Source organism: Vanellus vanellus (assembly GCF_965231255.1).
Source record: "Vanellus vanellus genome assembly, chromosome: 3".
In the NCBI taxonomy this organism is placed as follows: Eukaryota; Metazoa; Chordata; class Aves; order Charadriiformes; family Charadriidae; genus Vanellus; species Vanellus vanellus.
In genome coordinates this window covers 32,843,288-32,868,906 of record NC_138907.1, presented here as the reverse complement: position 1 = coordinate 32,868,906, position 25,619 = coordinate 32,843,288, and the positions used below count along the sequence as shown (strand labels likewise).

General features: G+C 38.1%; 1 protein-coding gene across 1 annotated transcript in view; it reads left to right on the top strand.

Annotated features, from left to right (window-relative positions):
• BABAM2 (BRISC and BRCA1 A complex member 2) overlaps positions 1-25,619 on the top strand; it is a 178,726-nt gene that overhangs the window by 34,680 nt on the left and 118,427 nt on the right. Inside the window, exons 4-5 of the mRNA XM_082481405.1 lie at positions 363-457; positions 20,997-21,191. Coding sequence (XP_082337531.1) covers positions 363-457; positions 20,997-21,191 — 290 coding nt within the window. The remainder of the gene's footprint in view (positions 1-362; positions 458-20,996; positions 21,192-25,619) is intronic.

Below are 25,619 nucleotides of genomic sequence, written 5' to 3'. Positions count from 1 at the left end.
CAAAACACAGCAATCTAAATATGGTACTTTTTTAAAAAACAAGATCACTTTTCTAACTCGGAGTTTTGAGGCAACTCTCAGTAGTGTTTGAATTGCCATTTGAGAGATGAAGCAATAATGTATTTCATGTTTCATTGCTTGCAGAGGAGGAAGAAGCTGTGCCTCAGGAATTTGACTTCATCCCCCAAAACATCTGATGCTTATATGCATGTGAATTTTTGTAAAAATTATATGGATATATACATGAAATATTTAATGTAGCTATCAAATTTTATATTAAAAATGTGTATCTCATGTACAATATTTTATTTATAAGTACATACATAAAAGTGTAAACAATGTTTTCATTTATTACTTTTCAGGGGATATAATTTTCAATGCTCACTATCCTGACCTGCCACCAGATTTTATCTTTGGAGAGGATGCTGAATTTTTGCCAGATCCTTCTGCCTTGCATGTAAGTACTTTGCTGTTTGAGAACCTTATACCATGCAAAGAGACTTTGGCTTTTTGTAGAATAGCTTCAGCAATAGGAATTTGCTAACAATGCAGAATAAAAAAAAAAGCCACCTTTTATCTCACTGTTATGTGAGTATAAACACTCTGTCTTCTAACTTGATTTAAGGTTGAATCCATAAATATGAGGTTTTTAAAAATATTTTACTCAAGAAAAGATGACATTTGCAGTAACTACTCAGAATATCTTTAAAGAAATGTCTATTTAATATCCTGACCATCTTGAAAGATCTGTCTCAGAAAAAAGGATTGATCAATTGTGTCTTTAAAAAGCATTTAGTTCTAGAAGTAGCATAATTTTGTGTAGTGATGTCGATTTTTGTTTTCTCATGAGCAAGGATAGAACCAGGTTGTATGTTGTTGGAACTGCTACATTAAAGAAAGCTATCTTCTCATATGTGTTGGTGTTACCATAAAGACAAAGAAATGCCCTTTTAAAAGGCAGAAGAGTCAAAAATTAACTTAATGAGAAAATATTTTTAAACAGTCTTCTTACTACGGAAGAAGAAATACCACAACCTGAAGCCAAGCATTTTGTTTGCTATCCAAAATGAGCCTCAAGTAGTAAAGTCTTGTGTGAAGAAGCTAGCAATGGTTATACTTTTAAAATACATCTCTCTTGCAGAAGTTCCTAGTAGTTAGTAAAGCCATATTAAGGCATTCTGAAACGCAGAGCATTTTGCTCTCTTGCTCTTCCCCTCTTTTAGGGCTCCATTCTGCTGCCTTTGCAGACCTGCAGCCTTGTAAGGGTATATGGGAACCACTGGCAAAACCAGACACGTGGGAAATGTCTTTTTGTTGAACTTCTGGTGTAGAGCCTTGCTGGGGGAGAGACTCTTTGCATAGACCTCTCCTGCAGCCTCTCTTGTGCTTTGTCACCACATCTCCAGGGCAGCTGGGTGATTTCATCAGGTATGGAAGCTCCCCAAAGTCAGTCAGAAGCTGTTGTGCTGTGCTGTTCAGTTTTGGGGTGTAGGTGTCATGGGGGAACATGAGGCAGTGGCCACAGAATTGAACATGTCCTTCACATGTGATGTGACAGATGTGTTATTTTTCAGTTTTAGCTTTATTTACCTCATTAAGCTATACTGAGAAACAACACAATCTTAAAATAATTGGTTTTAGTAATTATTTTTAGCATATCTAACAGAATTTTTAAAAGGTGAATGTCTTATTTCTTTTCTTCCCCCAATCACTTTCCTGTTAAGGTCACAAACTCCTTTGGGAAGGAGTCATGGTGCTGCTGAACAGCTATTTTGTTAGGCTTGTTTATAGAAAAGGTTTTACTTCATAGTTTATAGAAAAGGTTTTACTTCATATGACAGTTCTAGAACTGTTTTCACAATCTTCTGTTTACCAGCTCTCCTATTTTCCCTTTTTTCTGTTTTGTTGTTTCACAATCTTACAACCTTCTGAGAAGTATTCACACTAGCAACCACTTTCTGCAATTGATGTTAAAGGAAGAGGAGCATTTTTTTAATGGGCTGGAACGCTGAAATTAATAACAAATACCAAATGAGATATTAAAGATAATTTGGGACATCTTGCTGTTCAGATGGAGTGTGATATGATGCCATATTTTTCATGTGAAAAGAAGTCACTAGCACTGGTGATCCGCAGGGGAATCTGCAAGGATAAAAACATCCTTAGTTATCTTTTTTTCTTACATTGTTCATTAATGATACTTCTTTTGGGAGCGTTGCTTTTCTTCTGCCTAAGTGCAGAACAGACTTCCTGTACTCTTTGTTGGAAAGCGGCTTGAAGAGCCGTTTGCTCCTTGATGCATAATGAGATATTAAGCAGCCTATTTTAAAATTAATTAAAAACAAACCAAAAAAGAAATCTTGCAAGCCAACAGCTTTCCTTTGGTCATTATGCCTTGCTATGTAAATGTAACCTTTTTTGATAAGGTCTTTGGTCATTCTCCTGCAGTCCATCCTGATGTTATCAGAGCGTGTTATCTCCACCTTGCAGCTATGGTCTAAACAGTGTATTTTTGCTTTTGCATTCACCTTTTAATATTCAACATAGAATACAAGAGTTTTTCATCAGAATGTTACGTTAACAATAACTTGCTTATTATGCCAAATATTTTAATAACTCCCTTGTTTCCACAGATCTTAGAGCTGTTTAATGAAGATAATTTTAATTGAATGCTAAGATATTAGCAGAATTTTAATGTGTTAACATATCTTTCTACTGACTGTAAAAATAGATTAGCACGTTGAGCGTAATTTAATGCTCTTAATCTTGAGCAATCTTCAAATAGTTTTGATGCAACAGTTCCTGGCAATCAAAACAGAATCTACTATGCACAAAAGCATGTAGATGGTTTTAAATGAGGAGCACGGTCTCTTAAGTAAGTAATATGTGCCGCTGGATCTGTGGGAATTCTGACATTGAGCGTTCCTGCGCTGCTCTCGTCTGCCTGAGCGTCTTGTTTTCCAAGCAGAAGTCATCACATGCTGTTACATGGCTTGAGTCAGGCATTATGCTTAGCTTGAGATGAGAACCAGGTACTCCAGATTCCTTAAGCTCGCGTGGCTCTAATAGAGGCTGTCAGTAGACCTCCCTGAAGACATTTGAATGGCTGTGCTGCAGATCGCTTCACTCACTCCTTCAGTTTCCACGGCCGTGGGCAGACCTTCGAGTTAGGTTTTCATCTAAGCTCAGTAACAGGTGTTCAGTTAAGCAGCTGTTAGCCAGGCAGCTAAAACAAGATTCCAGAAATACTGCATTTTAAAAAGCAGATGCTGTAGGTGAAGACTTCATACTATCTTTTTTTTCCCCAAAGAATTCCCCAGTGGTTGGGCCTGTGTTTCAGTAGTGGGGTGATATGTTGACCACTCTTGCTTTGTTAAACTGGTATTGCAATTGCAGAAGCAAGTCAAAACTGCTCAATAAAACTCAGCTTTGCTTCTACGTCTTGCACAAAGTCACTTCAGTTTGAAACTCCGGTTGAATCTCAAGTTTAGCACTGCAAAATATATGCTTGCATTATATGCCTTACCAGAAGTAGTTACTCTGCTGGTCGCAGGGTCTGGTTGTGGGTCTACTCATCTTCTTGAACGATGTAGAGCTCAAGGAGCATCTCAACAGAGGGGCAACTGTTCCTTTAATTTTGGTTGGTCATGCAGTTTTAATTGCAGTCAGAGGGCTAGATGTTTTTAGCTTGCTGATGCTATTCATGCTCAAAGCATTATTAGAAATAAACATACTTATTTTTTATCTTCATTAAAAATTTTCTCACCTATCGTATGCGTTTGGTGCTTGTGTGTATAGTATGCATAAATAAAGTCAGCTTCTCAGAATGTAAATAGAAAAGTTCTTCCCTGCTCTAGTGTTTATTCATTCTGGATGACAAGTATTAGAAATGTATTTTAAAAACAACCTATGATTCACTCCGTTCCGATTAAAAATTCAGTTGGCACGAAACAAGATTAGTGATTGTGTACGGATGAGATTAATTTGGAGCTCATTACAATGACGCCAGTTTGAGTAACAAGAATTGTTTGTTATGTTAGCCTAGTTGATTGTTAATGTGAGCCAGTTAATAATTGAAGTGCTTATGCAAAATGTTAACCCCATTTTTCCAATGATTTTGAAGTATATTCTGTTTGGCAAAGAGCAGACAGTAGCAGTATATGCAAGCTAACTGTCAGTTTAAGGATTTGGGTTTTTTACTTCAGGTCTCCAGCTAGTCTCCCCAGAATTATTCTGCCCACCAGTTGCTATCGAAAAGGCTCCATTAGCCTCAGTGGGGATGGAGGCAAGAGGACATTAGCATTCCCTGAAACCCAGTGAGTGTTGAATGTGTTCTTGCGGGCTAGTATATATGGGAATACTTGGTGTTGCATCCATGTGGGAGGAGGGCATTGCCATCACAGAACTTGAGGGAATGGGCCACTGCGGTTTTCATACCAGTATGTAGCGTTGGGAAGATTGTTTCCCCTTGTCTAATTGTTGATACTGAGTGCAGATTTCAGTCATTGTTGAGCTGATTCAGCTAATTGTGCTGCTCAAGTGTATTGGCTGTCGTGCTCTAGATCTCATGTACAGCAATGTTTATTTTAAATGCTTGTATTTCTAGTTATTAGACTCCATATTTATCATTTGGCTATATGATGCTTGTCAGGAAGGCTGTATTGCTTTCTGTGGCTGTCTTCAAAATCTTAATCATTATTATCATTAACTTGTTGAGTTAGCTTTTAATGGATAGTGAAGGCATTCTTTAAATACCTGGCTCTTCTGTAATTGTTCTTCATTTACTATCAGGGGTGTGAGACAGACGTTTAACAGCATCAATTGTTCTATGCTTACAGTAGCTGCAAAAAAGCCCAAACACCCCTTATGGGTGGCTAATGCCATTTGAACTATTTTGTTCTAAAAAGTCTGGCTGTTGTATTGTTGGCAAAGATGCAATTGTTATATGTTCCAGTATGTGAGCCCCTACATAAGGGCAACGAACACGATGGTTTTCAGAGTATGACTTTAAAGTCGCAATGGTGGGTTCTCTTTGTCTGGGAAATGTGTGGGTAAGTTCAGACTATTTTAGCATTACTGTCTCTTCTGTTTGTTGTATTTGGGATGGCAGCAGAAGATTTCATTCTTGGACCCCTAACCTACCGCTCTTGTACCGAAAGCCTTAAATTGCTTTTGTTTCAGTTGAACTTGGGGAGTTTAAGTGAAACAGAATGCAGGACTGGATCCTGCATTTTATTAGATTTTTTTTCTTATTTTTAACCTCTTTATATTCAGATTTTTCATGTTCATTTTTCAGTTGTCTTGAATTTATATGTCCAGATGTGTTTTGATTATTTATAATCCAATGCTATCGAGTGTTTAATTTTCTAAAACAAATGTGAATTCTGAAAACTATTTATTCCTGTCCTTCTATATTTATCCGACCGATTTGTATATATGGGAGATGTATGTATGCGTGCAAATGTATACACATATTTATGATAACCTATATATAAGTTTAGGTTCTTTATATGCATATGGTCACTGAGGCCTTGCTGAGTTTTATCTGGTATGGATAGGCAGTGGTGACAAAGTCACATTTTATACCATCAGAAGAGTTAGTTTAATTCAGGAACTTTTGCAGCAAAAGGACCTTTTGGCTGGTACTGTCGGCATTTATGGTATATATTTTAGTCCATGTTTTCAAACACTAGAGCTATGCCGTTACATTGTTCCTCTTTAGGCCAGACCTGAAAGAATCTTAATTTTGAATGTATTTTTCTCTGGTTCGGGTGTCAGCTCCACACAGTTTCCCCAGTGAATCCTCATTTGTTTCCTTGACCCAGCTAGCAAGGGGTTTCAGAAACCAGGCACAGGTTTTCTGCCTTTTATTTTTGCTGTGCTTGCACTTGGTTTAAAATGAGAAGTCCCCAAAAGAGGATTCTGGCTGGGAATCCTCTCCTGGGGTAGCCTGGCCAGCTTGACTACAGCCTGCGTGAGGCCAGCATTCAGGAGGTCCTTCTGGGAAGTCATACAGTGCCGAGAGCGAGTGTTAGGATTGTCTGTGTAGCCGGGTGGTGAAGATGGTAGCTATACAAATAGTTCAGCGGAAAGAATTCAAGAGGGCTGACAGAAAACAAGTTTTTCCTATCATCGTCCAGTGTCCTCTTCCTTCAGGGCCTTTCTACATTGGGAAATGACTCCTTTTTCTCCTTGTTTTAGTCTTCTGAATTTCTCTTCTAGCTTTTCCCTTTTGTTGGTCCTCTTTGTCCAGAATTGTTAATATTTATAGGGCTGAGAGGGAGTTAGCTACCTTGTATTGCTTTGTCATTCTCTATTGATGTAAAATCATTGTATATATTTACCTCTCTTTCCAAAATTTCAGCATTTCCTAGCACAGTTTACAAAACTTAGCTTTCTATCTCAAGGTGTAAGCAGGCAAGAATATGCTGAGGTCAGAAGTTCTGCTTTAGTTAATCACGGTGTTTTGGCTGGACTTCTCACCTAGCAAATCCAGAAATTGAGAAAAATCTTCTACAGTTTGATACTATGTATTTAATTTTGAGAGAATAAAATATCTGATAAGACAAGCAGTTTTGCCTTTCTTGCTTAAATCTTGTGGTATAGAATGCAAAATTAATTCTGTTAGTTGTCTGAAGTGCTCAGTGGGGAAATATTTCCTTTCATTTTTTGGCACGAGCTCCTCTGATAATGCAATTTCTCCCTAGAATATGGAAAATCTAGAATATTAGCTCTTAAAATATAGTATTTCAATCCAGAAAATACTAGTTTTAGGAGAACACTAGGAACATGCATGGATCATTTGACTGAAGGATGGCAAAGTGGGAGAAAATGTTTTTCTGCTGTACTAACTAATGTGCATGTGATAAGAGACTTAATCACTGTGTACTAGCAAAACAGGGGAAAAGACGTCTCATGGCTTTCCATTCATATTGTTGTATTAAAAAATATAATAATAATTTTCAGTTGTCACATGAGTTTGACCGTATTTTTCGTGGTCATACAGTTAGATGGGCCAGAAGGTTGGACCAGAATATGTAAAGGCTGTTCAGGATTACGTTTCTTTCAACCTATGTCTGTTTAGCTTGTACATGAGCCCAGAGCACTAGCCTCCTGAGTTTCTGGATCTTTTCTTGAATTTATGTTGAATTAATCTTGATTTCTCAATGAACTCACTCATTTCTTAAGTGGGCAACAGTTGCTACTGGGCTTAAGACTGCTGTCTCTCTACTAGAACCAAACTGTCTGAATGAGTATTCTTTCTTTTGCTTCTCCGCTGTAAAATCAAGTAGCGTATCCTGAAGTTCTGGTAAGTGGAGAAGGAGCACTAACATAGCTAATATTAGTCTTAGCTGAGAGCTGCAGTATGAACGCTAGCAAAATCATCACGCGTCTCTTAATTACCGGAGTCCTTGCATGGCAGGAGGGATTGCGGGCTCACCTTTGCAGCCTCACTCTTCTCTGATCCTGTGGTCCCTGGAGACTGGAAAGGCTAGAGGTGGCACAAGCTGGTATCCAGTCCTGGGTGTGAGAAATGGCTGAGCAAGCTGTCAGTGAGACGGTACACAAACTAAAGCTTAGGCTCTGCCTAAACCTATACTCTCTCTATAGTCAATGCTCTGTTAGGTAGCTTTGCCAATATACTTTCTTTTTATGCTGTTCAGCAAGAGAACCTTGCATGACTAAAATCTGAATGCATTTCAGACTTAGTTGTTTTGCTTCTTTATTTGCTTAATTTTATGCTTTATTTAATTTCGGGTCCAGTTAGGTAGTCTCTATTTCCATTTTCCTGGTGTTCCTTCCAGTTCTCCAGGATGTTTGCCTGAGTTTATGCAACTTTAATAGTGCGAGGCAGTTGATCTCATTATGACACTTCCCCAAATGTTTCAAGATTTCCTCTGGAAGCCCATTTCCACATCTCATGGTCCTCCTGTCCACTTATTCTGTAGGCTATGAGAATATCCTATCAGAGATACAGTCAGCCTATATTAGTACCCTGTACTAATGTATCTTGCCTTAAGGATAAGTGAAGTCTACCACCATGAACAAGAGAAAAATCTCAGTTGTGAACTGTGTGTTTGTGTTAGATAACAAACTGCGGGGGTGGGGGGAGGCCTTTGAATATTCTTTAAAGGATAGTTGGAGTCACTGAATCTGTGAGTATTCTTGTAGGCAGTGACTCTGTTGGGTCTGTGACATGCTCCTTCCCAACATCAGTTGTTCACGTTGCTGGATGTTTTCACAAGGGCAACTTACAGTCCATGAGGACAAAACAAAAGCTGCTTCTTTGCCTCATCTTTTCTGTTAGTTTTCAGACACTTTTCATCACTTCTCTTTTAAGGAGCTACACCTGGCAATCCTTCCACTACCTGTTTCAAAGACATCTTCATCTAGTGCTATCCCCTCTGTGATCAGGGTGTATTACTGTTATTCCTTTTCTTGAGGAACACTTAAAGGTATTTCTAGACATTGTGAGAAGGATAGTTTTAGAAAGCTCTTGGAGGAGACAGTCGAACTTGCTCGAAGTTTCTCAGTAGATTGCACCGCCCTTAACACTGTCAATGCCCCTCTCTGTCAGCAGTGCTTTTTTGTGGCCAGGCGGGTTCATGTAGTAAATGCCCTAGTCTCCTTCATTGTCTCTGCCCGGTATATTTGATAGGCATCAGTTTTTCCTCCAAGAAGCACAAATTTCTCTGTTATTGCTAATGGTTGCCTGAGGAAGCAACAGGATTGAGCAAACGAAAGACTCTTCAGCTGGATGGTGTTGCATTGGAGGGAAAATACATGCATAACTTCAGATTGCCAATTACCAGACAACGATGGCTAAATGTGTTCATATGTTTATATGTATATATAATATACCTGCTTTGCAGGAAATAAAGACCTTGCTAGTGGTAAGGGTGGTATAATGCATTCCAGCATCTTATGGGCTTTCAAGCCATCGTTAGTTTAAACCAAAAATATAAAGTTGGCTATCCCAAGCCGGACATACAGAATCATAGAATGGTTTAGGTTGGAAGCGACCTTAAAGATCATCTAGTTCCAACCCCCCTGCCATGGGCAGAGACACCTCCCACTAGACCAGATTGCTCAAAGACCCCATCCAACCTGGCCTTGAACACCTCTAGGGATGGGGCATCTATGAAATGAAAGCAGAATGTTTTCTATTTGTTTGGGAGTGCAATAATTATGTTGGTATTGATAATTCTTTGATATGAACCAGCAAACTGATAATGTAGCTATGAATATTTTTTGGTTCAGTTAATTAAAATCTAATTATACCTTACTTGAGCAATGTTTTATTAAAATTTGGAAAAAAATATTAGAGAAACTAGCATAAAATGAGAGGATTCTGGTCCTGATGTGTAATGGTACTGGCACACTATACTCTACTTCCTCACAAGAACTCTAGAACAGTAGAAATGGTTTGGCTTGAAGGCAACAGCTTGTTAGCTTTCTAGAAACACATTTACAAGGTTTTTTGTTTGTTTTTTTTTTTCCTTAAAAAATTAAAAAAAGATAAAAGATCAAGTCTAGTAGTCTTCCTGAACTGAGACTATGTTTAAATTCAATGTGGTATGCCCATTGAATTCAAGTTGTTGAGCCATGATAATTCATTTTTCCGTAGAGAAAGTTGGTCATTGCTTATGAATATGCAAGCAGAGCAGACTTTTAAATTAACTGATTACAGAAGGTCAGTTAGAAATAATCATTCTGTCTGATAATGCAGTTTCATATTTGATTAAATTTTAGACTGTGAATTCCGTTATAATTTATAATTGTACTTTTTTTCCAATGGGATTAGTTTAAGTTTGAGACCCTGCAGGTTCTTTCCTTCAGAAGATATTGTTGGCGCAAAGAAATATCTTTGCACTTACGGTAATTTTCAAAAGATCTATTCATTTCCTGAAATGGAGGAGGGCTCAAGCTATATTTTCTTTTCTTTTTACTGGTCTAAGTTTCAGCCTGTGTTCGTTTCGAACCCTCTCTTTGTTTCACTCATTCTTTACATGCTTTTATGTCTGTGTTTCCTTGCTATCTTCCATCTCAGATCCGCAGGCATATCTGCTCTTTTTTAAAGATAATTACAGAAATATAGTTCAAATTTAGTCAACATCTTCTGTCTTTTGTTTGCAGTATTAGTGTTCATACAGTTTTATGTGAATTTTGTCGTATACCTGTCATCCCAGAGATGCAGCTTTTACTTGCATAAAGGAGCCAAATGAGTGTTCTTTTCTTATACTGCTTTTTTGAGAAGAGATAACTAATTTGCATTAATTTGTTTGGTATAGTAGAGAAATAGTTTTGATTTCCAATGTCTTATAATTTACACAATGGTATTTTGTAAATGTTTTCTTTAGGGACTGTATTTTCAAGGCCTTATAAACTCTCTCGTAGCACAAATGTGAAAATAAAGATGGAAATACTGCTTGGCCAGTGAGACCTACCATGTGATACATTGATTTTAAATTATGGGATTTTGGCAGGGGAAAAAATGGTTAGAAGAAAGCACCCAACAATAAACACTCAAGGGATGTTAGTGGACGCTGTCCAAAACATTAGCTGTGAAGGTTCTGCCTCTTTGCTGTAGCTAAAATTACTTGTTTTGACAGGAAAGGAAAAACCCCAAGAACTGATAAGAGTGAAAGACTTGCTGTTTAAAAAGGGACTCTTGAGGTAAAGCATTAACATTGAGACAGGGTCTGTTCTCTGGTCCGCTGAGGGTCTGAGGAGTTGGGGCCTGTTCATGCTACCGTCAGTCTATGACGAGTAAGTCTTTAGGTAAAAGATGCATGTGTGTATGTCTTGTGTTGAAATTAATTTTGTCTTCATGCTTTTTTGTTTTCCTTTTACTTGCCATGTCTAGTTAAATATGTGTGCCTCTGGTAACAGACTCCCAAGGGGAAAAAGTGCTGCATACTCACGTGGATTAACTAATGACTTAGTGCATTGGATTCGCTATCCCAGGATTTTCATGTGCTGAGGGAATTAAGAAATTCCTTCTCAGAACAGGTAAAGGTGCCATCTGCTTTCCGAGAGAGGTGTGCTGGGAGGTCTGGAAAGGAACAAAACTTGCTCTAATCGCTTAGCAAAGTAGGACAAGAAATACTTATGCATGCCAAGTCTTTAGGAGATTAATTAGACAGTATTGTACTCTCTCTCTTTTGATAGTAGGCAGTTGTAGCTTGTAAGGGTCTGATTATCTTGTAAGAGAGCTCTGTGGGAGAAACAGGCAGGCTTTTTCAGGAAGAGTGCGGAACTTAAAAAATGCTCTTCTGGGCTCAGCTTCAGTTTCTGCACCTCCAGAACACCCTTAACGTACAAAGATCAGTTGTCTCTTAAATGCTCCTGCAGCAGGGCATAGAAGTGATTTGTAGTAACCTTTGGAATTTGAGTTTGCTCCTTTTTCGGGTGAATAGTACTTGAGAGGCAGTGGTGCATTTATTCTAGGTGAATGCAGGAAAGTGTTCTCTGTGTGTCAGATTTGCTGGGGTTTTGAGTCGCCTTGGGTATGATGAGATAGTTAATCAAAAATCACACTGTGTGGCCAGCGGAAGAAAAGAGGGAAAACAATTTTATACAAAATGTAAGGTGCTTTTCTGAAAGCTGAATTCACTTCTTAGTATGTTGTTTTCCTGCTCTGTATTTTCATGCTAATTCAAGGCCTTCAGGTATTTCAGATTTCAGCTAAGCTTTTATAAGCTATTGTAATTTCTGCATCCAGTTTTAACACACTCTCACTAAAATAAAACATAAAATAAATACTGTCTAGCCCAAGCTTTCCTTTATGCAAACTTTTTATCTGTTACACACAATAGCTAGTAGAGTACATGAGGTCTGTGAGTTCTTTGATTGTATTTGGCACGACAAAAGTGCTCCTGAGTTGAACTGTTTTTATGAAATGTTAAGTTTTGATGTTTGCTTGTGCCCAAAAATGATCATTTCAAGCAGATCACTCCAGAAAGTTGTTCCAGTGGTGCTTAGGGGAAGGGGGATATGAAGAACCTGTGAAAATAAGATGACAAGTAGATGGCATGTAGGTTTACAGTGATTGATTTGAAACTGCAGCCTGTAGGATGTTTAAGTGCTGGCTGCTAAGAAACTGAAGCCTTTGAAGTTGTTATAACACTCCAGCCCTGCAAATACTGTGAAAAATATCTGTTGATAGAAAGATGTGAGCATATGGCAGATAATTATCCTGTGCCTTTTTCTGTGAGCAATTTCCCCGTGGTGGCCCATGAAAATGATAGCAAAGCAGGGACTGAAATCCCAGTTTCGAGACTAGTGCTGTAGCCGCTGGATCCATCTCTCCTCTGTATTTATATGCAGCGTAAGTGCTGATATCACGGTGTGATCTTTTCAATTTCAGGTAAAAACTTAGATTGGTACTGATTTTAAGCCACTGTAGGATGCAAGTTTTGTGCGTGTGGTGTGCAGAGATATAAACAAAATGCAAATCTGTACTTACATTATTCTTTATGATAATTCTGGATGAAAGATGCTATAGAAATGCATTACCAGTGTTATGAGCTTGGGTGGTTTTGTTTACTGACATTTTCTCGTGAAAGTTAATTTCTTGCTTAGAAATATAAAAGTACACTAACTTAAAATAAGATCTTGCTGTTGTTTCCTGTAGTATAGCCAGGAAAAACAGTTACAATCTGTCTTCTTTAAAATCACATTCCTGGAAGATATTCTGGCAACCTGGATATTTAAACACATTTCAAAGAAAAACAACTTCAGATCAATTAGAAATTGTTATCATATTTTCTTTCTGATAGTGTAGAATTATCGTTTGCTGCAGACATTGCCTGGAGTTGTGAAATAAGCAATAACCTGCAAAAGAGGCTATGAATTAGCTGCTTATGGAACATGAGGTGCATTATGTTCTGAAAAAAGGGGGAATAGGTAATCATGGACACTGAGTAGTTTGCATAGGTTCTTGATTAGCTTTTTGGAAGGGTAAAGGAAAGACTGCAAAGCACAAAATGTTCCAGAACAAAACTTAAATGTGGTTTCTTTGCCAAAAGTTGAATAGTATGGCTACTTTGGAATGCTAAATTCTGCACGTCTTTGCTAGTAGGGCTGAGAAGCTACTTTGTGGGGGTTTTTCACTTGCCTCACCTCTAAGAAGATCTCATTAAAACTGATACTGTCTGGCTGCAAATTTTCTTTGTCTCTTTTTGAAATCCAGTTGGTGTCACTGCTATTCGTTTCAATGAGTTACTGTTGAAATGGCTTAAATTGCACTCTGTGGGTGGCCTTATAATATCTTTACTCTGCCTCTTTATACGCACTTAAAGTGAATTCATTTTCTCAACACTTTGGTCGTGTCTGATGGTCCAAAAAACTTTCTGTATCAAACTGCTCACTTAGTATGCAGCCAACTCCTGTCAGGAGACAGGACCAAGAGCCAGGGAATTCGAAAACTGACTTTGCATCATAACAAAATCTGTGGGGTTATACTTCTTGGTGAAACTTGTGCTCTTCGGTGAGCTTGTTTAAATTAATAGCTGGCAGATCTTTGGAACAGATCTCCTGAATCACTTTGGATTTCTCCAATGTAGACACAGTTTAGTGGATGCCTATAGTCTACTACTCTCTGGATAATAACTGAATATTAAGTTTCTGTTTATATTGCCACACAGCATGAGGTGGAGGGCAAAATTAGTGGATGTATGTGCTATTGCTTAATTACTCTAAGGTCTAGATAGCTATTTTCTCAAAGACCTTTTCCTGATACTTAGTCCAATAATGAGGAAAAGTTAGAAATTGCCAGGGAAGCTTCTGCCACAAAAGAATATTCAACTTCCTTATTTTGAATTACTTACTCACAGGTAGGTAAATAGTTATTGGCCATCTTCTGTATGACAGTAGCTACAACTGTGGGCAGCAACGCTTCTGGAATCTGGTCTTTATCATATGGAAGTTCTCGTTCCATTACTTTTGCTGTAGACCATTTTGAATTCATTCCTGTAGACCGTTTTGAATTCCTTCCCTAATTGGAAAAATGGGGATTAGCCAATCGTCACAGATGACATTACTAGGCTTTTGTGTCCACAAGAAAATATGTAGTTGTCTTCTGATGCTAGTAAACCTGCTCCTAAAATAAACTGCTCAAGATGAGGTAACAATTTACCTCTTTAGAAGATGAAAGTTACAAAAGTTGCTGTGTGGCCAAGCCAAAAGCCAAATATAAGGTTGAAATTAAGGTCTGAAGTGTGGAGTTGCTCCTAGTTTTAGTGGAGATTGTGGAGAGACATGCGAGCAGTGTCTAGACAGAAGGGAACTGTTTAATTGACCCTCCATCTGCGTGCTCAGAAATGACAGGTAAGTTCTTCCATGATATGCTGAAAAAATAACATTAAAAATGATTGTAACCAATCTGAGATGGGCATGTAAGCCTTTGTATGAGATGAGCGTGAATGCAGAACTAGTTGCAGATGCACACTTCCGAGTTGATTCACGCTTGTATGTTGTTGTACAGTGGGCCACTTTCAGTCTAGCTAGCTAACTTTTGAGTAACTTAGACAGTTTGCGCGACAGAGTTCACTTAAAGATATCTGTTGGCAAACAAGACAAGGAATTGGATCCAAGTCTGGATTTCTTTATTTTAGATGCATTAGTGATGGTTCTGTAAAATTTGATTAACTCTCTGGAAAGTCTGCAGAAATCTCATTGAAATTAGAAAAGATTTTTTGAGTGAAATATGTAAGCTAGTCTGTCAGTACCCAGTCGGTGGGCTCCTTTTTTTAATATAAAATTCATTTTAATTGCAATTTTATAGCAATTTCAGATAAAAAAAAACAACTCTCTTTTCAACATGCATGTGATTTTGGTAAAATGATGTGAATGTATAAATTTTGTCAGGGACAAAATTGAAGGTCCTAGTGAGCAGAGCAGAAGGAAATTTTGATAGAAGTTACAGAAAGCAACAAGTCTTTGCTGTATACATAATTGCTGGTTAATTCTGTAATTGGATTTTTCATACCTGCCAGGCTTCAACAGTCTGGATGTAGAAAATGAGATTATGTGTATTTTTGTATTTCCAGGCTTTTTTCTGAAGCTGTAACAACTACAACTCATAATTTTGAAGTTGCATTGAGAGCATAATGCTTATGCAATATCTGAGTTTTGTAGCAAAATTTGGAGCCATGGAACACAGAAACACTGGAAGCTCGGTCTATTCTTCTAATGTTTTAAATATTTTAATATACTATTTCTGAAAAGGCTGTATTGTCTACGGTTGGAATACAGCCAGGCAAACAATCAGAAAATGAAGCTTACAAGCTGCTACTCCTTTTTGCACCAAAGCCTCTAGTTTAAGATTTTGCTTATTAAAACAATTTCCAAATTCTAATAGTGTATACAATATTGTATAAAATTTCATTTAGAAGGTCTTTATCTCTAAAGAAGGAGGTCAGTTCACTGTTGCAGGGACACTGCTGTCATTGACTAAAGTGACAAATCCTTGCATGTTCTCAGAAGAATCATTTTAATGCTGAAATTGTAGCAATTAAGGCATTCTACAAGGGATCGAGTTGATAAATATAAAAGTCTGCTTTAGTTACATTTCAACAATGTATGTTACAGGTAGTTGCTTACTTTGTCTTTGATTTCAAAAATAGAAGGAAGATTAAAGAAGGTACCATTTGAAACTGAGAGAACAATGTAGCACGTATTTTGGCATACTGTTGAAATTGGATCATGATAAAATGTTTTAAAGTATTTTCATATGAATGAACCTAGTGCTTAGGGCAAATAATCAACACTTAAAGGTATGTAAAAAGAAATTTGGTACATAAATATGTCCTTGTATTCAGTAGTGTTCATGTTAAAATTTGTAAATTTAGGTCTGAAAAGAACAGCACTTCTGCATAGTTAACAAAACGGCTAGAAATGTAATGGCCAATTGCCAAATAACAAGCACTACAATAATATTATTCTAAAGTTAAAAATAATGTTTATTTAAATCAGAACTTGTGTTGCAGAAAATTTGTGTAACCATTGTATATTTACTTTTTAATCAGTGAGAATCCATTGTAATTGATGTATGTACTGGATGGGTAGTTGAAATTTTCTCCAGGTGATTTTTTTTTTTTTTTTTATAACCAATTCGTACTTTGAACGTTAGGTAGTGAATGAAAGGTATTTAATAAGGATCCTACCGTCAAACCATTCATTTTAATTCCTGTAGCTTTAAGGCAATACAGCATAAACACTGTTTTGATGCAGAGTTCTCGAAATCTTTGAAAAGAGCAATACTCTAGCTCCATGCTGGACAAACGACAATGGATTTCCTCTTGCTCTTTTTTTGTTCTGTAGTGTAATGTTATTTAAAAAACAAAAGGTTCAGTTGCATTTAGGTCAGTTATTAAAATATTGTTGGTCATTTCCTTTGACAGAACATTTCTATTGTGTTATACCAGTGTCATTAGGAGGAAAGGTTATTCCCACTTGTCTGGCTGATACCAATACATACTGGCATATTACATCCTCTGGCTTTCTGGAAATGCTTTATTTGAGCAGCAGCTTGGGAACAGGAAATTTAAGGTTATACACAGTCTGGTTTCAGACTGTGTGATACAAAATGTGTTTCCTAGAAGATGCTGTCTACCTGACAAATGTTCTCTTATATTTTGTAGAATCAGACAAGCTTAAATGGATTCAAGTTGGGAATAAATTTTTACCAGCTGTAGATGGCAGACAAGGCAGAACGAGGCTTTCAGTCACTCTGTAGTATGTGTTTGAGGAACTTTTATGAACCGTGTTAGTATCTGACTTGTTCACCGGTTACTCTGGAATACATTTTTCTTTTTAAGATACAGCAATGATAATATTCCTATTTAATAGGTGTTCTTACTGTCTAGGAGGAAAAAAAAACAGAGTACTTCTACTTCAAGTCACAGTCAAATGGGGAGTCTGTGACACTGTGGTAGCTTCTAAAGGCAGAAGTTCAAGGACAGCATCTTAGTCATGCTGGGTAGTCCTTTCTACCAGAATCATAGAATTGCTGAGGTTGGAAGGGACCTTTAAGATCATCAAGTCCAACCATTAACCTACCCTGACAAAAACCACTTCTAAACCATGTCCCTAAGTACCACATCTACCCTTTTTTTAAACACCTCCAGGGATGGTAAATCCACCACCTCCCTGGGCAGCCTATTCCAATGTTTAACAACCCCTTCAGTGAAAAAATGTTTCCTAATGTCCAATCTAAACCTCCCCTGACATAACTTGAACGCATTTCCTCTCGTCCTATCACTTGTCACCAGGGAGAACAGGTCAGCCCCCACCTCTCTACAACCTCCTTTCAGGTAGTTGTAGAGGGTGATAAGATCTCCCCTCAGCCTCTTCTTCTCCAGGCTAAACAACCCCAGTTCCCTTAGTCGTTCCTCATAAGACTTGTCCTCCAGACCCCTCACCAGCTTTGTAGCCCTTCTCTGGACACACTCCATCACCTCAATGTCTGTCTTGTAGTGAGGGGCCCAAAACTGAACGCAGTACTTGAGGTGGGACCTCACCAGTGCCGAGTACAGCGGGACAATCACTTCCCGAGTCCTGCTCACCACACTATTCCTGATACAGGCCAGGATACTGTTGGCCTTCTTGACCACCTGGGCACACTGCTGGCTCATATTCAGCCTGCTGTCCACCAACACCCCCAGGTCCTTTTCTGCCAGGCAGCTTTGGAGCTGCTCCGCCCCAATCCTGTGGTGCTGCATGGGGTTGTTGTGACCCAAGTGCAGGACCCGGCACTTGGCCTTGTTGAACTTCATACCATTGGCCTCAGCCCATCGGTACAGTCTGTCCAGATCCCTCTGCAGAGCCATCCTACCCTCAGGCAGATCAGCAGGCCTGACTAGTTTAGTGTCATCTGTGAACTTACTGAGGGTGCATTTGATCCCCTCATCCAGGTAATTAATAAAGATATTAAAGAGAACTGGTCCCAGCACTGAGCCCTGGGGGATACCACTTGTGACCGGACACCAACTGGATTTAACACCATTCACCACCACTCTCTGGGAATCATAGTGAGCAAGAGAATAGGAGTACAGTTTAATCCTATAGCTGTTCGTTGAACTGTTCATTCATCCATGTAAAACAAAGCAAATCGTGATCAGCCGTTATGTCCTGGTGTGTTTCTTCAGCTGAGCTTGTCAGTCTTAGGTGAATCTGTAAATTATGTAAGCATTGGGTTTTCAAATCTGTACTGTAGAGGTAAGTGTTCCCTTAAGTGCTCCATCCACACTTTAAGATTACAAGTTTTTCTTTTTTCATCAAAGCAAGAACAACGTCTGTATTCTGAAGAATGAAAGTACCACCTTCCAAAACTCTTATTTCCACCACCCATCTTCTTTTTTATGTGTGACAGAAATGTATGATTTTTATCCTAATCACAGGCATGAGTGATGCAGACAGTTAATGCAGCACTGCCAGCCATAGTCATTCAAAAATCATGAATCGTGTTGCTGAAAGTCATGACAGTGGTCTAAAACCCATGTTAATGAGCTAGGAAAAGGATTGTATTTCTAAATTGTATTTCTTTTATATTTGACTCCTTTTTTTTTTTTTTCTGGTATGTAGGTAGTGCATACACAGATTTCTTTGCTTTCTGGTAGCTATTAACTTAAATGAGAAGGGGTGGAGGGGGTGGGTAGAAAGTAGGTGAGGTTCTCTTAAAATTGATCCCCTCCAGGACTGGGGACTTCAGGAAAAACAACATGTGGTAAGATTTGAGATAAAATTGCCTTAGTAAACATTATAGGGTTTTTTTTCTTCAAAAAGAGCAAGATTTTCAAGTAAGGACTACATATTTCACGTTGCGTTCACTGACAAATTAGGCTTGTATGTTTTAAGTGGTGATACTGAGAATGAGAAATTAATTTTGATAACATCTTAATATAGAGGGAAACAAATATGAAGTTGTGGAAAGCCTAAAGTATTAAGCCATCACACACATATACTGAAGTCTGCATAAAACCATTCCAGAGGGATATATCATGAACTACAGTCATCAGAGATAATAAAAATTATAAGCCTTTTTTAACAGAAAGAGCCACATAGTTAGAAATTAGGCTACCAGTAGATTTCAGTGTAGAGCTGAAGGTATGGTGCCTGGTGAATAATTGATTAAGCTTTCTGTCTGCCTTTCCAGAGTATCAGAAGATAAAATTTCTACACAACTCCTTAATTTCTTTTCAGATCAGAACTACGGAGTCTTACCTTGATAAGATCCTCTGGTTTAGTCAAGCTTTTTTTAAACACCTTCATAGAAACAAAAAATAGGTGGAGTTGGAAAGAGCCTTTAGAGATCATCTATCTAGTCCAGCCCCCCTGCCCAGGCAGGGTCAGATAGAGCAGGCTGTCCAGGACCTTGTCCAGTCAGGTTTTGAGTATCTCCAAGGTCGGAGACTTGACAACCTCTCTGTGCCACCTGTTCACTTGTATATAATAGTTTTGGTGTTACACAAAATATGAAAAGCTTGTATATTTTATGGGACTTTGTTTTTTATCCAGCTTCATTTATTTACTTAACCTAAATTAAGAAATGTAATTTTTTATGTGTTTGAATACAAGGCAGTCTTAAGATAGGTACTTCACAGAAATGTTCTCTGTCCTTTCGATGTAGAAAATGCTGCATACCAAAGCAGTTTTTCCACTGCAGAGGTAAAAAAGGGCTAATGCTTTTTTTGTCCTTGCCAAAGAATGTAAATTATGCATATAATTTGTTAATGAAATATCTGCAACTTCCAGGACAAAAGTAACCACTTTTGAGTTCAGATACTGATAAATGATTTTATTTGAAGCTACTATATTATATCTGCATTTAGTTGTAAAGTACAGACATCTTTGCCAGTTCTGAGGATCTTAATGTCAACTGTACAATCCAATTCAAAATCCTGTTGCAGCTAGTTGGTTGTCATATGACTATGTAATATACAGAAATACAGAATAATTTTGCTTATATTCAAAGCGGACCAAAAGTTGCATGACTATGTTAACATGGCCTGAGCTTGTATCAAGACCTGTTGAGGACCTAAATACAAAGCATATGGGCTTTTGCATCAAAACTGTCTCATGTCCTGTCAGCGTGGAACACAGGGTGAGTTCTCATCTGCCCTTAATGTAGATCCATTCTAGGTCAACCAGATGTAGGCATGCGACGCTGATCATGTTAGGTATGGTTTGTAACACAGCAAATCTCCTGAGTAAAACTTACTGTGCATGGAGGACCGGTCTAAGCCAATGTTAGGGCAGTTAAACTGAGAGATAACATTGCTACTGACACAATTATCTTCATTGTATTAACATTTTTATTTCTGTTAACTGTGTTTCTTCATATACAGTCAACTTGTAATAAAAACTTCTGCCAGGCACATTGAAGAGACTTGTGTATTTCTGTTAAGGGGATGAATCAAGGTAACTAGTAAAGAGGCGGTCAAGGTGAATTAAAGCACAAGGTTGAGGCAACAGAAGAGAACCCATTTGCGCCGTCACTGTCAATACTATATCCACTATTTGAATAATGGAGCAGATTAGTTTCCGTAGTTGGTGTTAATTTGGCATGTTCACTTGGCTGACTGCTTTTTTCAGTCAGATACTGTGTGCGGTTGTACTTGCCTGAACACTGTGTGTTTCAGATCTGTTTTAATTTTTGGAATTAAAACTTTTCAAGTTCTCAAATGTAGCAGTATAATTTTAGGGAAGAATAGAATGGTAATTTGGGTCTATCTATGCCTGGTAGTAGCCCTGTTACCAGTTTTCTGGTAGGTCTCTACATGGACTCTTAATTTACATTAAGGTTTGCTTTTGCTGCTTGACCTGGTTTTCTTCCAAAGTATGATACAACCTTTGCATTTAATATTATGGTTTAGCTTTGTCACAAAGCTTCCCCATATGTATGTGCCTCTGGTATTGGTATGGAAGGGGGGAGTGCCTGTCTTTCTGTTCCTGTAAACAATCTTGGTCTCTGTTCTTTTCTAATTCAACAGAATTTGGCTTCTTGGAATCCTTCAAACCCTGAATGCCTCCTGCTTGTTGTGAAAGAGCTTGTGCAGCAGTATCACCAATTTCAGTGCAGCCGATTACGTGAGAGCTCTCGTCTCATGTTTGAGTATCAGACGTTACTTGAAGAGCCCCAGTATGGAGAAAACATGGAAATCTATGCTGGCAAAAAAAACAACTGGGTAAGCTATTAAGAATGTTTCTGCTAAAATGCTTTTAGTGATCCTTCCATTTTAATAAGCACAGCTCTTGCCTTGGAAAACTTAAATTGTTTCTGTGGATCTCTGTGCTTTATGTTTTCTAATGGAGAAAACTTCTATTTGGCTTCAGCTCACTCTCTATGTTCTGCTCTCTATATTCCCTGTTTTGTACATTGCTGACGTTCCGCTACCTTGGTTGAACCAGATTTCCTGGTGAGCAACTGTTTTTCAACCTGATGTTAGTTCACCTGATTTATAGATGAAAACTTTGAAAACTGTGGGAAAAGTCTGTGCAATACTTACAGGGCACAGTATAACGGTATGTGGAAGTGCGAGTTATCTCTGATGGTTTGAGAGGAAGAATAACAGTGTTGGTATGACACCTTGCCCAGGCAAGTCAGCCTGCTTAGGGGTAGGACGTATTATGGTGTGATTCCACATTACAATTGAGTTGATTTTATTGGTAGCTGCAGCTGCCTGTATCTCTCTGGCACTTGTCTGTGCTGAGATGACTTGTTTCGGGAACCTAACCCCACCCAACTCATTTACTGCAGAAGGACAGGAGGAAGTGAGATGGGCTGGAGCAGTGACTTTATAGGGCCATGTTTTCATACGACAGTCAGACATTAAACAGGTTTATCTGTTTCCTGAAGTTGTATCCTTTGCCTGGGAAATGTGCCATGCTGTGTAGAAACGCTGTATGTATGCCATCTCAGCCTTCTAAAGTGAGGCTGTTGGCAGTGTAGACATTTTGGTTAGTGTGCGATTTGATTGGATTTTTTTTTTTTTTAAACTGATCTCTGCCACAGAGTAAGCTTTGCAAAAATCAGTCTTTTCCGCTGGTAATGTATTTATCACGGGAAGTTTGGAGTAAGATATATCAAGAAATATGCAACTGTGTTTGTGCTGAACATGTCCCCCTCTTGCTTTCAGCAATAGCATACTCTTAAGATATACTGGCCTTCAGAAGCAGTATCTTCTGAAATAGACGCAGTCTGAAAATCGATTAAAATTCAGCATTCCATTTTATCAGGGCCTAGAACCCAGCCTTATGTCACTTTAATCATCCTTAAGTTAGAGGTGAAACAAGGTTGTTTACTTTACAACTCACAGTACTTGTATTCACCTGTTTTTCTTTTCTTAGACAAGTCATCTAGGCTTATTTATTTTAACCCAGGTAAAATTTTCTTTATCAGAGAATCTTAGATCTCTTTTTTATGTTTATAGATCAGAATATTTCATAGAAATTAATTTGTTCCTGAATGTTTTTCTCTATAGCTTGCATCACAAACATCTTGCTACATCTGTAAATATCATCAGACTGGTTTATTGAAATGCAGAAAGATTTCTGAACTGTACTGAGATTTTATCATAATTTTTGGCAGCTGCCAAATTTCTACTCAAGATTGTAGAAAACTAGGGTTTTTATACTTTTTTTTTTTTGTGGGAAAGCCATATCTACTAAAGCCTATTGAATCTTTCCGCAGTCTTTGGTGACTGAAGAGCTTTGTTTGCATTTGAAATGCTGTCTTAGTTAAAAATATTCCAATAAAATAAATCTGAAATACGTTTTAAGGCAAATGCTTTTAATCATTGCAGAGCTATTTAAGGTTTCTGTAGCATGTTCTTTGTTTTCAAAGTTTACATTCTCTATCAAGAAGACTCTTGAGAGTTTTGTCTGGAGATTCTACGAACCTATTATCTATGTTAACAGAGGCTTGTTTGTGAGTGTCCTAAAACTCAAAACTATGAAATTAACTTGTGTAGTTCTCCTTTCTGTCCTTTAAAACTGTCTTATTAGTCTTAATCAGCGCGATAGCAGTGTTTATCTGAAAAGCAAGAGGTAAACTGCATGTTATCTCCTCTGCCTGGAAGTCATTGAAATTCATGTTGTTGCTGTCTCTCAGGAATTGATAGTAGCTCAGCAGACTTCTGAAATAATCATCTATGAATGAACCTTGCACGGTGTTATGAAAGCAATCATCTTAAGTGCATGAGTTTGAAATTTGAAGAGGAGGCCTGAATTCAGTGCTGTGTCCTGAAATGGAACAGATATTTGCTTTTATACCTTTGCTCCAGTATCTCCAATTTCCTGAAGTGATCTCCAAGACTTATGACAAATAGACAAATGGTTATCTAGCTTAGTAGCTTCGTGTTGGCAGAATACCAGCTGATACAGATGCCCATTAACTATTTAATCTCTCAGTGCTGTGGCCAGAAATTCATCTGACTCAACCTGACGCCTGTGACAAGCTGGTTGGGGTTGTGTAGGCAAGCACCATGGACAGGGACTGCTCCCCGCTTGTCCAGAACAATTTTGGAAGTAATGCATTGCAAAATAATATTGATTTAATGACATAAAAGATCTAGACTGCAAGTTCATGTTTACTTCTGTGTCTTGGAGCAGCTAACGTTTTGATCAGAGGCCATTCATCTGTTCAGTGGCCATCCCAGTTCGTCGGACTTGGTATTTTACCAGAAATAATTTTCTGGATTTTATGGCAAATGTTATATGGCATTTTTTGGAAGTTAAGTCCAGACAAGAAGCTCTGTCTACAGTATCCATTTCACTCTGAATAAAAAGTGAGTGCCCTGGCTGTCATCAGAGCAGTGTTTGTGTTATATGTGCACAAGAAGTCGGCGATTTTTCTGCATGCATAAGTAATACGGCATCAGAAAGTTGGCATCTATCCTCACACGTAGCGTCATCAGGAACGGTTTCAGAGTCTGGCTTTAACTTAATATATTCTCACTTTTTGTTGCATTGTGTTTCTGTGTTGCTTTGCCTCTATCATGTGACTACTAGGGACAAATTTTAAGGGCAATTCTGAGCTAGCTGGGAGTGGGGTTGGTTACAACCTAACATGACACAAAGCCTTTTGGCAAATGATATAATTGGCAAGGTACCATTGGAAAGATTTTGGTTACATTCAAGATCTTGTTTAGTGACTGGAAGGTAAAATGAGTTATCCGTAGTTCGTGCCCGATACACAGACCAAGAAACAAATTGATTTTGCTAGTGTTGTTTGTTGTCCATCTGCCCAATACAGCATCTTTTTCGATATGTGCTTAGTTACTTGGGGTGAAATGCTTGCTTAATTTAGGCATAAAATAATTGAAGGAATCCAGTTTTGTAGAATTTTTCCTTCTCGGTTTTAATTCATGTCAGTACCACAGACAATAATGTGCATAGCAAACAAGCACTTATATTCCTCAGCTGCCCTGCTTAGCAACTTACCATTCATTTTGGAAAGCCAGTTTCTATTGGCTTTGACCTCCAGTACTTTCTTAAAGAGCCTTGTGCGTCAGCAAGCTGTTTTCCTCCAGTATTTTGTTCAAGCAATCAGTATGCATAGCAATTGGTGGGTTCCATCGTTACAGAGGCTTGTGGTCTGGTGGTATATGGTGAGTGACAACTTTCATGTTTTCTCTCATGCTGAGATCAAAGTAATTTATGGATTAGCACAGCTAATTGAGAGGGGAGGCAAAAGTATGAACTATTTTGCAAAGGCATATGGCAAATTTTCAGTATTGGTGTAGGTGACTGTGAATGCTTTCCTCTTGAAGAGCTGTAGCCTTTGGCAAGCTGTCCCCATAGCTGTGTGGAGTTCTTATGATAACATCTACAAGACGTAGTAAAGCAGTGGCCCAAAAGGTACCCTTCTGTGTGGGTTATAAGACCACAGAGCTTGAGTACATATAAACCACACAGATTGAGTATTGAGGGATCTGAGCACTGACACAGCTTGCCCAGAGAGATTGTGGGATCTCCATCCTTAGAGATATCAGATACCGTCCGGACACGGTCCCAGGCAACCTGTTCACTGTCAAGATTCTCTACATCTCTTCCATGGGTCACTGCTGCATTTTATAGAAAGGATGCTTCCATTATTTCAGATGTGTTACAGGCTTTTGCTTACCGCAGGGTATAGCTGTACACACAATAAAGATGATCCTGTTTAAATCTAGTACAGTATTTACATTCAAACTTTTAATGAGAACTGCAATATGCACATTCACCATAGATGCGTGTACACTCTGTTAAAATTTGTATGTTGTACGCTTCTTGTTTGAAGTATTTTTCTTTTGCTTTGTCTGGCTATGCAAAACATTTAAAATATTAAAATGAAAATTAGGTACAGATAACTAGGCTCAGGAAATAGTGAAGTAGTACATATGTGTTACTGCAAATATTCATACAGCTTTGCTTTGTGCCCTTGCTTGTTAAAATGAAGTACCATTTTTTAAAAATTGTATGTCATCACATAACTAAGTGGCGTATGTATGCAAAAATAGGGCAGCGTTAAAACCGAAATAAGTTTTGTTACCTTGTTTCAATATTTTGTACTTAACTGCGTAAAATTAATGTTTAATGCCTTTTGTGCTGCTAATTCAACATGATAAATATAG